The 16,905-nt window shown below is 47.5% G+C and overlaps 1 protein-coding gene across 9 annotated transcripts in view; it reads left to right on the top strand.

Moving 5' to 3' along the window:
- DLG5 (discs large MAGUK scaffold protein 5) overlaps positions 1-16,905 on the top strand; it is a 1,559,980-nt gene that overhangs the window by 1,230,777 nt on the left and 312,298 nt on the right. For all 9 annotated transcript variants that reach the window (XM_069610999.1, XM_069611004.1, XM_069611003.1 and 6 more), the window contains one exon: positions 7,467-7,615. In XM_069610999.1, the coding sequence (XP_069467100.1) occupies positions 7,467-7,615 (149 nt within the window). The remainder of the gene's footprint in view (positions 1-7,466; positions 7,616-16,905) is intronic.

Genomic DNA, 16,905 nt, shown 5'->3' with positions numbered 1-16,905 from the left:
CCTCCCCTGAGCATGCAAACCAGAGATCCCCCCCCCCCCATACTACTTTGGGGGCTGAAATCTGAGGGAGCCGCGGGGGCGGATCTATATATACCCCTACGTCCTAGTGGCGCCGGCGTGCGCGGCCCAAAACGACTTAGATAGGACACAAAAGTGTTGGCATTTTTCTATGGAAAATGTCTATATAACTTACCGAGGATTCCCAGCCTGACGACAGGGAATACTCTAAGCATGTGAATCCATGAAAGATACCAATGCTGGAGAAATGGAGTTACAGGTAAGAAACTATTCCCTTACGCGCCTACGCGCTAAAGGCCTTTGGTCCAATGGAATCGTGTACGTGCGCTGACGCTCACGCGCTAAGGCCCTTTCCTCGAATTACACGCTGACGTGCAATATTTTCATGTGCCAAATCACTCCGTATCAAGCTGGCCATGCAAAAACACACGGAAGACCACGCTCCTGCCCTGAAGGCCATTTCCCTGCCCCCCCAGAGCCCTGAGCACGCTCCCACCTACCATCTGCTGCTGCCTGCTGCCCACGTGCCCTGCTATTTGGTGCCTGCACATCAGCCATCTGCAGGGGTCCAGTTTCTGTGTCCACCCCTGCTGGAACTGAAGACTCCCGACTGGGATACCATCGCTCCACTGCCCAGCCCCAGGACCCAGTTGCCCACCCACGCCTGCCAGAGGGGCAGAGGGCCACCAGCTTCAGTCAGACGGAAGTTTGTGTCCTGGTGGAGCATGTCTTGGGGCAGTATGATGCCCTCTTCGGAACATCACGCGCCAAAGAGGAAGACGGGATATGATCTGGGACGACTTTGTGGTTGCCATCAACGCGTAGGGGGTGGCAACCCGCAACATCAAGCAAGTCAAGAAGCGCTGGGAGGACTTGAGGTCCAGGACCCTCAACAAGACCCTGCGCCTCGTGGAGGGGGGCCGGGGCAGCATGAGTACCATCCAGATGAGGGTCCTGGAACGCGTAGGCCCAGCGCTCCACGCCCAGATCCTTCGGAGGCAGACCCGTCCGGAATTGAGCGGTAAGTGGCCAAGCATTGCTGTGTGAGACAGGGCATGTTGCAAGGTGCTGGTTGTCTGATACTTGCCTGTATGTGTGACATAGGCCATGTACATGTGTGTGTGCAGGGACATCATGGTCATGCATGTGAGACCAGTAATGTGTGAAACACATGGTTGGTGCATGTTACAATGCAACATGCGCAGCAGCATGGGGAATGCACACATTAATGCATGCCTGTCTCTGTTATTGGACATGGATGGGGTGTGAGAGATGGGTGCTGCTGTCATGAACATGTATGGTGTCCATGTCTGTTTGTCTGACTTGCGTGTCTGTGACTTGAAAATGCCATGGATGCATGACACATGTCTGTGACAATGTTCAGAGTCACTGATGCAGCCTACTCATCCTTGTATCCACTGTGTCTGGGGTGTCTGGGGTGTACGAGGACAGATGGATGAAACTACGGTGAAGTGTGTGCATGTGATAGGCATGACCCATGATGCATGCGAGTTTCAAACCAGCATTGTATGTTTCAAGAGTCCCTTGGACATGTATGCTAATGTTCATAGCATGCGCCATGCCTGTTAATGCATGTTTTTTGCCTGCACTGACCCATGCGTTGTGGAGGGACATGATGGAAGTGATGGAAGTGATGTTTGACAGTGCCACTCATCTGCTATTGCTTCCGGTCTAGGGGACCATTGTACAGTACCCTGATGCTTATGTTCTATGTCTCCCTCTACACAGCGGCAAGTGATGAACAAGGCGGAGACGGCGCTGTGGAGCAAAGTGGCGGGGATGCCCCCACCGGCCGGCGACGCAAGGCCCACTCACCCTCCCAGAATTTACCATCGTCCGGGAGTGAGGGGACTGGTGCTGCGTCTGCCACTAAGGCTTGCAACGGCGGAAGACGGTGTGGAGCCATCCAGGTTGGTGGTTTCCACAGAGGAGGAGGAGGCCGCTAATGAGCCGCACATGGGGCCTGGTGGGGCTGGTACCACTGGTGCAAGTGGTGCAGTCCAGGGGCAGGAGGCAGCACAGGTCACCGCGGAGGGACCTGTGCATGTCGCTGTCCCTGACTCTGTGACTGCACCACCATGCACCAGCAGGGATGCCCCATCCCAGGCCCGTCCGCAGGTAGGGGGGGGGTGTCCATGTCATTTGACACTTCTCTACCTACGGACAAGGGGACACCTGGCCGTATGGAGAAGGTCCTGATTGGTGTCGCGTTGTGCACGCATGACATTCGTGATGACGTGCGTGCTTCCCGGGGGGAGCATGCACGTCATCACGAAGAGCAGCGTGCCAACGTGGCCCAGTTGGGAGTGTCCATGGTCGGGGGTTTTGTACATGTGTCGGCCACTCTGGCGGCCCTCTACTCCTCTGTGGAGACTATGCGCCAGTCGTTCTCCATGCTGTCTTCCGGCCCAGATGCCACCAGGGCCCCCTGTGGACCTGCCCTGACCAACGCAGCCAGCTCGGTGGGGATCCCATCCCTGCCACAGTCAGGAGTCGGAGGTCCAGCAGGGGTGGACACCACAGCAACTGGACCCCAGCAGATGGAGGATGTGCCGGCATCATCGAGCAGGGCACGTGCACGACGGCGTCGGTGGATTCCATCAGCCTGGATGCCATCGTGCTGGCAGAGGCAGTTGCGTTGGAGGCAGCGGCAGGCTCAACGTGTTAGGCATCATGGCTCGGGGCCATCTACACCAGAGGGGCAGGCATCGGCCGGAGGGAAGGAGGCCCTTGGAATGGGAGTGTCTTCCGTGTGGTAGCGGCTGGGCCAGCAGATCAGTGCGGAGCTAGCGGCGGGGGCGGAGGAGGCCCGGCTCACAATGGTCAGGGCGGAGAATTCCATGCAGAGGGCGCTGAGGCGGGCGGAGTGCCTCGCGGGAATTCGCAGGAAGTTGGAGGTAGACATGGCGTTATCCCTGCGAGACCTCGGGGCCAGAGAACAGGCCCGCCTCCAAGACATTAAACAGGAGTTCGATGATGCCCTGGCCCATGACATCAACAAGTGAGCCGTTGGACTTGCCCGCCGCCATTGTATATAGTTCATTAGTGTTAAGTTTCATTTCTTTTTTCTTTCATTTGGGGCGCATGGACTATGCCCCACATTTTTGTATATAGTTAGTAATTAGGTAGGTTTCATTGTAGGTTTCATTTGTCATTGGGCTCATGGACCCTGGATTTGCTATTTGTACATAGTTTTACAGTGGATTTTTCTCCTTCGTCTTTATTTTTCTTCACCATGGAGCAATGGATATTACTCTTTTCTTTCCCTTTGGATTTGCTTTGTTGGACGGTGACTTTGGACACATTTTCATTTGGATTAATTTGGATTCTCATTTTTTTAATCATTTTTTGGGACATGCTGCATTTTGATTATTATTGGCATTATTGTGTGTTTTTATTTCATTCCCTTCATTTTGACTTAAATACATTTTTGTTTCTTACTTCAATGTGTGGTCTTCTCTCATTGGTTTCATGCATGTCACAATGTGGGTTTTCTCAGTCATGTGTTGCCATTGTGTGGGTCTGACAGACTTGTACTCATGCGCATACTGCTTATTTGTGATCTATCATGTAATGATGATTTCAATTTGGAGTGGATGTAAAGCTTGGTTGGGTGTTTGGACTGGGGTGCTGTGGGGTGGGATTTGTGTGGCCATAAGAGCCAGGGATCTGGATTGTGATGACATGTTGGCTGGGGGGGACATGTGTCGGGGCCTGCTGGCAGGTGCCTGTCAATGATTGGGGGGGGGAGGGGGTGCTGGGGGTCATGTGTGGGGGCCTGCTGGCAGGTGCCCCTCGCTTCTGGGGGTTGGGGGTGCAGGGGGACATGTGTGGGGACCTGCTGGCAGGTGCCCCTCACTGCTGGGGGGTGGGGTTGCTGGGGGACGTGAGTTGGTGATCATATTGCAACGTGACATGTGGCTTGGCTGGGGGGCATGCCCATGGTGGATGGGCTGCCTGCGGGACATGTCCAGGGGTGCAGGGTAGTCCCCTGTGGTGTGGGCTGCCTGCAGGGGCCATGGAGGGGGTAGAGGGGACACCTGGGAGGACCCACATTGCCAATTCACGTGTAGGACTCCCCGCGCACCCCAGAAATACACGTTCCCCGCTCTGACAGCAAAATCGCGTGTGAAACTTCATGCGCAGCCCAGTAATACACGTACCCTACTCCAATCGCGTGTGACACTTCCCACGCACCCCTGAAATACACGTACCCAGGCCAATCGCGTGTGAAACTTCCTGCGCACCCCCGAAATACACGTACCCAGGCCAATTGCGTGTGAAACCACGCGCACCCCTGAAATACACGTACCCAGCCCAAACACGTGGGAAACTTCCCACGCACCCCTGAAATACACGTACCCCACTCGCACAGGCCCTTTCGCGTGTGGAACTTCACGCGCACCCCAGTAATACACGTTCCCCGCTTGGTGTTTGCTGTTTGGCAGCCCTGTAAACTGGTCCAGGGTTAGCGCAGCCCTTTGCGCTGAATTGGGAATCTTGATGGCTTTTCCTTGCGCAAGGGCATTCTTGGGGGTGTAACTGGCGCTGCTGCAGGGTCACTGCGCCACGGCTGGTTTTGGAGGCTAAAATCCATGAATACGCTGTGCGCGGAAATCGATTTTAGCGCACGCGGCTGGCGCAGACATTCGCACGCGCACACTGTGCGCCAGCCGCGTGTGCCACTTTTGTGCGAAATTCTATGAATTACCTTCTTTATCTATTCTTTCCACAAGGGTTTAACTTCTGAGCAAACCCACGCTATGCTTCTAAAAATTGGTGGGAGTTACAAAGCACCATAGACATTCAGCACTTCCACTAGTACCAAGTGTATATCTAAGAGTCCATGAACTGTTAACCCTCTGCAAGTACTTGAACTGCATTGACTTAAATCAATAGTACCTAGATACTTTCATGGTATGATTACATACTGCCTTCCACACTTTATCCATGATCCAAAGCCCATTATCGTCTTTCCATTTACACCTGCTCTTTGTCGCAGTTGAGCCCAGTGCTGACATCTGTGATCCATCACCATGTTGAAAGTGTGCACAATAGAGATTGAGTTTGCCTGTACATTTCTTAGCGGATCAGACTGTTGCATATGTGTGGCCTGAAGCAGAAAGCGGGTCTGAGTTTAAAATTAGGGAGGAGGTGTGGCGAGAGGGGGTTGGGCAGTGTTGGGATACTAGGGAAATGGGGGGGGCTGTGAGGGGCACCGATCACAATGACAAATGCAGAGAATGGCTTGTGACGGAGCCAATGCAGAGTGGGGCATGTCCGGCAGGGACCAAATGAAATTCGGAAGAAGGGAAAGTGACGTGGCGTGGAAGGAGGTGTACACATAGAGGGAAGGAGAAGATGCAGCAGGAAGACATGCAAGGGTGTCTGCGGAGGCCGTGGCATTGGGGAAGGGTGCCTTAAAGAAGGGGGATGTTAGAGGCATGCCCTTTAACGACCTGGTAGAACAGTAACAGTCTTGCACAGCAGTTGGGATCTTTTGTGACACCCAGTTAAGTCTTTCACTGCTCTAACATTCTTTGCTTCCACCAGCTGTAACAACAAATCAAGTCACATATTCCATTTAACTGAAGCAAAATTAAACAATTGCAGGTTTCCAAGCCGCCTCATAACCTTCAGATGCCAGTAGTCTACCACCAAAGTATACATTCCCTATTCTCTTACATCACTGCGCATACCTCCCTACTCGTAGATCTCGATGTGGGGTTATAATAAACCTCTTCAGATACAGAATTATATTCTTGGAATAAAGCTAGGCTTTCCCTGTTTCACTATTTAAAAAAGGTCAGATACCTCATGACATTCTGCTGTTACTAGGGAACCTTCCCATGTATTTTACTTCTGGACATAAGTTTCTTCAGAGATGCAGGTTACTCCAACTTTCTTAGATCTGTCTAGGTAATCAGCTTTGCACCAAGCAATATGGTAATGAAGTTGGTAATGGTAATGAAGTCGGGTTGTTGCATAAAAGGCCCTCACTATGGAAATGGCACAATCTAAAAAGAAAGGAGAAAGAGGGGCAGTACAATAAAGAACAATGGATCAGACTCGCATCAAGCTCCATCTCGCCTGCTCAGGGCCTAATGCTGGATGTGCGGTGTAGGATGGAAAACGCCATCTCCTGTTTTGGCCACAATTCTAAAAAACCCAAATGGAAAGAAAACGAGCAAATTAGACATAATGGAGGCAGTGAGGAGAGAAGATAAAGCTTTTAGCCCCAACAGTATTTGGAAAACAATGCCAGGCTGAAATCAATAAGCGAACACTGTCTCATAGCTGGGTGCAAGCTAGGTTACTGCAGCTGGCCAAACCAAGAATTACTCAAAATCACAAGGAGTACTGTTTCTGGGAATCTGAATGGAAGGCCTCCTAAAATCAGTGATTTAGAAGGTCTTCTCGCCGTAAAGGAAGGAAACTAAACGAGCATGCACTGCAGTGGGTTTTTTATGTACTATAGGTAGTTGAAAAATAATTTAAGTTTTTGTTGCGCTACGGACAAAGATAAGCACATGATTTAATATTACAGGTTTTTGTTTGTGTTACTTGCTCAGTTGCATTTATGTATACAACTGTTTCTACATGGAATTGTTTATGCACAAACAGTTTTCAAAAAAGGGGAAGCTGCAACCTACACCCTGATTCCAGTTGAAAGCAATCTCAAATGTGTTAGTCACCTTAGCAGGAGCATGTCTGACAGCTGAAGTGCTGGGTACGTGTGAAAGAAGGCACACCCTGTTTGTTTCTGAACTTGTGTGCCCTGCAAAAAGGAATGGAAGGCAAAAGTGACACAAAGTGCTATTTTGTCTCTTTGTAGTGGCCAGGCTATCAGGCTGTGAGCTTTGCAGCACAAGAGGAAAGTTGTTCTGCTGCTGAAATAACCTACATTTTAATCTCCTCCTGCACCTTTGAAATAATACAGATCTGTCCTGACAGCTGATTTTGATCCTTCTGTTGTCTTGAGACCTGTGCAGATTAGGTCTTTTTTAGGTGGGGGAAAATCATACCTTTTAAAGATGTTGGTGAGTTCCCTTCCCTTCCCTTGACCCAATCCTGCCTGATCAAGGCTTCAGCATGCGCGTTCTCTGTGTGCATTGGAATTTCCGTTAGAGCTGCTGCCATGAATGCCGGGCATTCTTGTTCACCAGCATTTAATATATTTTATCATCTTCCCCATGACTTTACAATATATAGAGACTGGTCCAAAGGGCTTAGGCAGGTGTGAGCAAGTGTTTTATTAAAATGTATACTCAGCAACAGTAATAATTTCCCGCCAGAGTTTGATGGGAAAAAGTAGTGTACTGTGTATTAATATCAAGCGGTCAAAGAGAAAGCCCAACGGTGGTCAGGTTGCAAGGTGCACGGCTAACTGCATGTTTTTAAAAACTGTTTGTACTTTTGTATTGCAGTATGGCACTGTTGATATGAGGAATAAAACTGCAGAGGAGGCATACTTGGAAATGTTGAAGCCGGGAGATAATATTCGAGTCAAGGCCCAGTGCATGATGGAAGAGTTCAATAAAATTAAGGGCTTGCCAGGGGATGGATTCTATATCAGGTAATTACAGCCAAAAGAAAGGATGCTGAACTTAAAAGAAAGTATGTGTGCCAATAGTAACACAGTGGGTAAGAGAGACAATGCTGATGGAGATTAATCATGTTCACCTGCAAAGGGACTTCACTTGCATCAGATGCATTGCACTTTTTGTTGTGGGACAATGACATTAACTTCAAGAAGTAGCAAATTGAGCGGTACAAGTCTGAATGACAGACTACTGAATACTTTGAGATGTTGCTGGAAATAAGGCTGGCCAAAAAAAGACCAGCAGATAAGGTATAATATTTACCTAATGGTTGATGGATAGGAAAGTATATGGTAATCATGACAATCAGAGTGACTTCATATAGGAACAAGCATAGCTTTGGTTCTGATGCTCTTTAGTTTTCATTCTTTCTTGCTGTCATTATTTGTTGTCTATATCCATTGTCATTTTTGCTGCAAAATCAACATTTACTTTGTTATTCTTTTGTAGCAGTTGCTCACCCACCCAAGTCCCCACTCTCCTGGATTGCACTGGCAATGCTGATGCCGCAGTGTTATCATAGAGCTTATAAGCCTAGGCTTGGAACCCTCAGTATGATATCGCAGCCACCTTCCTGCCCTTTCCATGCCCTGCCTCTTCACTTCAGGTTACCCTTCTTTTGTCCACCTCAGCATAAGGTTCTCATCTGAAGTACATTGGAACAAGTTTTACTTGAAAGCAGTTGCCTTTATTACACACACACACACACACACACACACACACACACACACACACACACACACACACACACACACACACACACACACACACACACACACACACACACACACACACACACACACACACACACACACACACACACACACACACACACACACACACACACACACACACACACACACACACACACACACACACACCCACACACCCACACACCCACACACCCACACACCCACACACCCACACACCCACACACCCACACACCCACACACCCACACACCCACACACCCACACACCCACACACCCACCTATACACACACACACACACCCACCTATACACACACACACACCCACCTATACACACACACACACACACCTATACACACACACACACACACCCACCTATACACACACACACACCCACCTATACACACACACACACACACCCACCTATACACACACACACACACACACACCCACCTACACCTTTTGCAGACCAAGAAATCCAAACAGGCAATTATTGAAATGTCCTGCATCTCAACAGTTCATGCTCAGCACCATTTGACCAACGGAGAGCCCAATCTTTGACCTCCCCGTTATACTAGCTTGGATCCCCTTTCCTAAATGGCCTGTTGTCCTGTTTTGCATTACAACCACTATTCCCTTAGCTTTCCCTCACCCCCAATATCCCTCTTCGGAAACTCCACGGAAAGTTGAGCCTTCTTGTAACAGCAACACCATTCCTTGTGGCTTCCTGATCCAAGGTACTTTGTTTTTTAGCTGGCCCATTCTCTCCAAAACAACTTATTTATGAATAGCACATCTGAACAGTTTCGGGGTAGTGGAACCACTGCTGGCACATACTAGTCTTTTTGACATTCTCCAAAGAGAAATTATGACACCCCGCACCCCGTATTTGGGATTTCTCAAATGTCGTATCGGGCTCTACTGGTATGGACCTCTTATGTAATTCCTTCACCTCAGCAGCAGAGTGAGATGTCACTCCACGTCTCCTTTACAATGGTAATTCTGTGCCCATACTACCTCTTGCAGTCATAGGCGTGCCTCTTGAATCTCAGAAGCATTCATCCACTGAGGCTTGACTCTAAAAGGCGTTCTCTTTTGCCTCTGTCTGTTTTCATGGGCAGTGTGCCTGCAACATTTGCCATGTAGGCTTCATACCCTACTGGATGTTGTGCCTGCTAATTTCCAATGTACAGTTCCAAGTCTCACCATGAGGCAACTACTATGATGATTATGCTGGTGGTTCTGACAGACTGTGGCTGTTCAAGAGAATTGCTGCTCCCTCACCCCTTTGTATTTCTTGTATTGCTCTCTGGCACAGAGGTTCATTAGACCTGTGTAATGGCTGTCATTGTGAAAGCAGCTTTCGATGCACACCTGAAGGCAGTGAGCGGATCTTCCTTTGCCCATTTTCAATGTCTCTTACTGTTCCATAATGGTGTGACCTTAATTTTACCTCTCTGTAAAAGAGGATTTTTGAATGCCTTTTTCTGTTAACCCAGTGAAGGCAGAATTCCGCTGAAAAGCTGGGAGAATCTGTCCACAAGACTAGGTTGCTTTGCCAAGACCACTAAATTATTGTAAACAAAATGCCTAAGATTTGTTTTGTCTTCCTTTTTTTGTACCTTTGCTTGACTTTAATATGGCTTTAGTATGTGTGTATCTTCGGTATTGGCTCTTTTATAGGTTCAGTTACTTTAGTATTTTACCACCTGTAAAATATTCCCTGTCAGGAGGGGAATCTCTGGGAACAGCTTTTTTCTTTTTTACTTTAGCTCAAGCAGTCTGCATAATCAGGTTGCGGCTCCATTAAGCGGTCCAACACAGCGAGGCCTTTGTGACACATCCACTGCTGCCAGTCCACGTTTTACAAGTTTTCACCTTCAGATTCTTTTTTTGCTTTTTGTAGAAAAGAACCCTTGGAGTGAACTTGTTTGTTACTCTTTTTTGGAGATGGAAAGATTTGTTATTTCAAATGTGACATGTATAGTCTTCTGGAATATGTGCCAGGGCTCACTTGTTGGCAGCTGCTGTGGCTGTGAGCGCCTCTAACTACTCAGAGATAATGGAGAAACCCCAGGGGTGCACTCATAAAACAAATAACTGAGTGCTGTCTATTTCTGGGAGGGAGTGACTATAAACAATCGTGAAATAGAAACTGGTCTAATCAGGTTAGAACACTGAAGGTTTTCACAACTGAATCTTTCAGTCTCATAAAAACAGTTTTAATCATCAAACCAATAGTTTATACACTAATCAAAAACATGATATCTTAAACAAGATTTCTTAAAAACAAAACCAACACACCAGGAAATGTTCACTTGTCCTGTACAATTACAGTTTTCCACAGAAGTGGCCTGGGTACCTTTACATACAAGGAATGTAAGTTGACTTGTTAACACTGTTGTCTTCTGGTTAGAATTATAAGGAAGGAACCAGAAGTTTTACATGAACCTTGGTGTTCTTTTTAGACATTTGTACACTGTACATTCATTTAACAGTTAGTTAGTATTCTCACCATGTTTCAGTTCAGAGGTACAATAATTGTAGAACATTCATCAGGAGTGGATAACCCAGCAGTTGGGAGCGGTATCTAGTCTATCCATCGAAATTAGTTCCCTCAAATTAAAATCCAATAAAAATTATCCATTGACATGCATTTACATCAAAAAGCATTTTCATTGAATAATTTTCATTGGATGTTACAGTTAGAGTTGCGGTTGGGGGGGGGGGGCCCTTCCCAATAAACAAACACTAAAACGTTACATGAAGCTGGCCAGTGCCAAAATACTTTAAAGATTCCAGCACTAGACAGCTCCATGTAACGTGTTAACGTTAGGTGTGTTTAATCAAATTTCCATGCAAACAATGTGAAGTGTTTATACAATTAAACACTTTTCGATGAAAGGGTTTCGATGCATAAACACTTCGCATTGCAGGTATGGTAATTCGATGGAACATTTTTTGTTGAATATGTTTTGATGGAAAGTCCATAAACAGCTAGGGGCGTGTAGGTATGTTGTGGTGCTTGCAGTGGTTTATACGTAGGTATTCTAATACTTTTTCTTAACCTGCATTGGTACTCTTGAGGACGAAACCATTGGAATTTGTGGTGGTCAGGACTAGCGTAGGTCCTTTGATGGGCCTCACATATATATGTCCTGGACAGTTTAGCTTTTGCGGTTACTATGGAGGCAGTTCCTTCAGGTGTACACTGGCTGGTAGAGACTTCCACCTGCCTCTGTGGTTCCCCTATTCTCAGTGGGTCTAGGGTTACAGCCGCAATCCTTGTGGGTTCAAGTCTGTCCATGCACGGTTGAAAAGTAAAGGAGAGCAAAAGATATCTGTTATTGGGGCTGCAGTCCTTGCGCGTTTTTGCTCCATCCATACATTGTAGAACAGTAAGGGAGGCAAGTCTCCTCTCAATTAGCAGTGCCAAGAGAACCTCCGCGCATCAGCGTATTCGCTAGATCTAAGCGCGATGTCGGTCTGTACTCGCATGTCTGCTACGACTGCAGCAGCGTTCTGTAAGTCTGCGTCCTCCGCGACTCTAACAGGACACTTGCCCTCCCTCTCTAGCTAGCGATGATGGAAGATATCCCTGTTTTAAGGTGTGCTACAAGTACCTTGGAAAGAATATTTTGTAGGAAGGTCCCCATGAAAACTGCATCTCCTGCCCATCCCACACCTCCATTACGATGCAGCATCTGAGTTATGTTGGGGGATATCTACCATGGGTTATGGAGAGTTGTTGCTTGGTTTCCTAATCCCAAAGCTGTAAAAGGGGAAAAGAAGCACAGAAGTGCTGAAGATAAGAAACAGATTACCAGGAATTTGAAACCCAGGTTTGAGATTGCTGTGGCTGGGAAAAGGTCTGGTGCCCCCAGATCAGTTTTAGAACCTTCAACAGGTACAAAAAAAGCAACTGTTAGGCCCACTGATTTCAGGGGTTCTGACACTGTCCTCATTGAAGAAGTACCTTAAAAAAAAAGATGGGGCCCGGACTAGTGTCTCCCTCTACCGGGATGAAAATCTAGAAAAAATAACATCTGTGGGAGACGCATGTGTTTATCGTGACTCCAACCAAACATCTATCATCATCAATTCTTGCTCAGCCACACTCCATTCTAAACATATTCTTCTTGCAGGAACATTTCTGTGCTCAATGGTTTAATGTACAAAAAATAAATGTTTTTATTAGATAGAATGTTTAAAAACACTCTATAGCAGCAAATAAGTCTCCAGTCCACTTCCAGTGGACTATTTATCATCAATGATGATGATAGATGTTTGGTTGGAGTCTAGATAAACCTGTCACCCACAGGTGTTCTTTTTTCTATCATTGGAGCAGTGACAATTGTCACTGCCACAGCTGCTGGCTATGGAGGCTACTTTGATGACAGCGAGTTAACAGCAATCTTTTTTCACCACACCACGTAGGAGTTGCTGCCAAGGGACTGCTGGTGTTTGGCACCATTGGAGGTGGTGTAGTCGCTAGTGAGGTTTGTTTGCATTGTCGCTGGTGGCATTTGCCGGAGCCCAACATTGTGGGGGTCAGAGTCCCTGGACCAGAGACTCAGATAAAGATCAAAGTTCTGGTCAAGTGCCAAATGTTGGTCTTCTTCATGGGTATTCCTAATTGAGGCGGTACAGTCATTGCTCTCCTTTGACTTCTCCCCAAAAATGATTCTGTGGTGGATGGAGTGGCCAGGAGAGTCCCAGCGAGATCCCTGCTACAATGACTAGTGGCGAAAAGGGGATGCCACTGTCGCTGGTGGAATTATTTTTCGAAGTAATCCAGCAGTCCTGTGCAGGTCTGTTGTCCCTGGCCCAGAAGAGGGTGCAGGAGATATAGTGTGACATGGTGCTCAATGAGTCGCGAGACCGAAAAACAATAATTTCACCTTTTACTCTCAAACTATGTACGAAAAACAATTGGGGCCCCTAGTAATTGGGGTCCTCAAGCTCCCACCTCCCTAGCCCATGCTCCCAATTCCACAATGGCTTGCTCAAAATTGGTTTACTACAGCCAGGGTTACCCCTACTGTCCAATCTCTCGCTGCCATAGCCTTATCTTTCTGATTCTCTCATGTACTTCAGATGGTCCTAGCTGGGTATTCTGGTTTTTCTGGCACCCTTTGCCTCCCAATGGCTGTCTCATAACCTTCCACTTGCATGCCACCTCTATTGACCCTTATTCCTGTCTTTCTATCTATCCATATTCTGTCCCCTGGTCTTACCACTCTCTGCCTCTTCTACTGTCTCCACCTTCCAAATGATCTCACCCTTTGCCCTACCCTCAATTTTCCTGGTCTCTGCCAGCCAGCTCCCCTCTGATCCTATCAACTTCCCTCTAAATTTCACTCCTCCCAACAAGTCCCTGCTTTTACTCTCCTTCCCCCTCTTAGCTCTTATTTCCCTCTCCTCTCTGTCTCCTACTCTCAAGCCATCTCCTCCTCTCCCTCCAGAAATACCTCCAACCACTCGCACCCATTTGATACGCAATTTCTCACCCCAAAACCTTATCTCCTCTCTCTGTAAATACTTAAGTTTCCTGCAGCTGCTACACCCTATTCTTGGTTCTGTCTGCCCTTCTGCAACTTTTCTATAACCTCACCCGAACGCCTCTCAGCACCTTCTCTAGGACTTCAACCCAACCCCTGTCTCTGTCAACAGAATCTGCTGACCTTTTATAGCCCTCCACTTCCTGCCGAGAAGTCTCCCTTTGCTCCCATTGGCTGCTCAAGTCACCTATTTTCTGTGTCAGTCACTGTCTAAGCTATTCCCTTGAAGTCTGGTACTTCCCCTGGAAGTCTTCAAAAAAGACCTATAGCCCCGACTCCTTTTTAGCCTCCAACTTTGCCATGAGGTCCAGATGGTCACTGGACTAGTTTGTTTGCTGTTCCCATATACATCAAGTAACACTTTTCTTACAAAGGTTTTGGGGAGAATTCCCTGCTCTCCTATAATAGTGGACAGCTTGCTGCTGGTACTAACTGCTGTGCTGCTGATGCTCTACTATTCACCTATTGCAAGTTCAGAGTCTGTGAGGGAGATGTTTGGTCCCCTAGTCTGTTTCTGATTGGGGAAACCTAGTCTATTCCCATTTTTGTAATCTGTCCGATCCTCCTGTTCCAGGCTGGCTCTTGATTGTTCAGCCTAGGTTCAATGTGAATAATTTATAAACTGTTGCAAGACTGTTTCCGCGTTTGAAACTAGTATTCCTCATCTGTAGTAAACAACTGTGTTGCAGTTCATCATATTATTCGTTCAAAAATTATTTAGTCCACACATTAGATCCAGAATAGTATTTTCTTTATGTTCTGGTCATGCAGTGAAGTAATAATGTAGCCGACACGTGTTTCGACCGATATGGTCATTCTCAAGGCTATATACATCCATGAAAACCATATTAAGACACAAGTTAATGAAATATCATTGCCAGTCATAACAATATAAATGTAATATTGTCAAATAAAAGCAAATCATAATTGGCAACATGAGAAAAGAAAATAATTTGTTAAAACATACCACACAGGTTGATGTGGGTTCGGAAGTGTAAGCATCCATGGCAATCGAACCAAAGAGTAAAAGAAAAAGCATTCCCAATTAACTGCGACTTTGAAAATTCACAGAGAAATACTATAAATCATTATCTTATTCCATATACTATTGTGATTTTCTTTAAAGTATACATAATCCATGCCTCGTTATTGGGATACATGCGCTTAATGCAACCATCTACCATTTCTGAAAGGCCCAGGGTTCTGTCCCCCATGCCACGCTAGTGTTGATTAGATGAAATAAATCCAGCATAATTCCATATTTGTGTAGCACCCAAATGTGCTTCCCGGTATTCTATCAATAGCGGTGGTGGTTGGCTTACCCTTATCCTGTGTGTAATCTTCAATATCTATATTTGAAAGTATAATATTAACAGTCAGTATATTCAGTAAATACCTCTCTGTACGTGATGTTGGACAAATATTATGTATGCCCACCTCATATTCTGCTCAGTATTGCATCCGTAGTTAAATGCATCTTCTAATATGGCCAAAAAATCTCTTGGGTTAAATCCCTGTGCCTTAAATAAATCAGAGAAATGTGTTCAAATATGTTACCAATTGCTAAACTTCAAAAATAACCCACAATATATTATTTTCCTTACCTGTTGAATAAGGGTCAATCCCTAGTACAGCATCCTCATTCCTTCAATCGAAACGCTCGTTCTGTCTTGTCGCGTTAACATTACTCGCGGCAAAACAAAATGGCGACGACACATTGCGTAATGACGTCACGCGCAATGATGCGCGTGAACTCACATTGTAAACACAATACGTCATTACTAATGCTTAATTTGTTCATGCTCTTGAAAGAGTAAAGTGTTGCTTAGTCACTGCGGTTCCTGATATTGGCAACTATAATCTGGGTATCATGATGCATGTATTGTTTAAAATATTGGTGCTTCTCTCTAAAATATACATGGAATGCACTCGACATTTACATTAAGCTTGTAATAGTAACTATTATCTTATATGTGAATAGAAATACTCTCTAATGAGGTGTTGATAATAAAATCATAAAGTTTGAGATCTAGGGGGGGGGGGGGGGCGTGGCTAACTGCCATGTAAGAAAGACTGCTTTCAGTGAGCTCTGCACGATCCGACTAGAATCCTGCTGATTCCCTGCATTTCCCGGGTGACTGAGCAGCTGAGAGTCCCCACAAGTGCACCCGACTACGGCAGGCAGCGCCACCTGAAGTCTCTGGCCGCCACGACATTTCCCTGCAACGGAGTGCCGAAGAAAGCGGGAGATGGGCCTGTGGCACAATGGTGCCGGCCGTTGGCACAGCCGGCACGGAATAGAAAAGCAGTGCCCGGACACTCAGACCGCCACATCCAGCCGACTCTGCAAGCGTCGGAGCGACTTGCAGGGGGACATTAAGCACGGGACAGAGGCACTGTGCTGCAACGAAGCAACCGCGGGAGCGAAGCCTGCAAACGCAGGAAGACGCGGAGATCGCTTCTCCCCCCCCCCCCTTCCCAGCGTGCATACTGCTCCTTGGAGTCCTGACAGAGAGCGCCGGCGGACCCCTGCGGGCCCGGCACGCACTGCAGACGGCAGCGCTGGTCTGCCGTGCGAGGTGACCCGCCCAGAGCAAGCTAAACGGTGCTGGGGAGTAGAGCACGGGACTGCCAGGAGCTCGAAGAAACAGAAGGTGAGAAGTCGGTGGGGGGCGGGGACCGCACGCAGAGGTAAGCGGCTGCCGGACCCCAGAGAAGCATACCCCCCCCCCCCCGGGACAAGCATAGCCGGGCCCAGCCACCACAGACCCCAGCTGCCGCAAACCCCACTGCCTAGAGACCGGGCCAAGGCAACCACAGCCGAGGCCCCATCGGACCAGCAAAGGAGAGGGCCCCCCAGCGGCAAATGTGCTAGCCTGCACCGACCAGGCACCATTGGGCACTCCCCTCCGGATACCACTGCCCCCAACGCCAAGGGGAAAAAAGCAGGAAACGTGCCCTGAGACCTACCCCATTGCACCCAAGGGACCGCACCA

This window comes from Ambystoma mexicanum, chromosome 8 (assembly GCF_040938575.1).
Source record: "Ambystoma mexicanum isolate Mex_15411 chromosome 8, UKY_AmexF1_1, whole genome shotgun sequence".
Taxonomy (NCBI): domain Eukaryota; kingdom Metazoa; phylum Chordata; class Amphibia; order Caudata; family Ambystomatidae; genus Ambystoma; species Ambystoma mexicanum.
The sequence above is the reverse complement of the archived record's forward strand: the minus strand, read 5'-3'. Positions and strand labels throughout refer to the sequence as shown.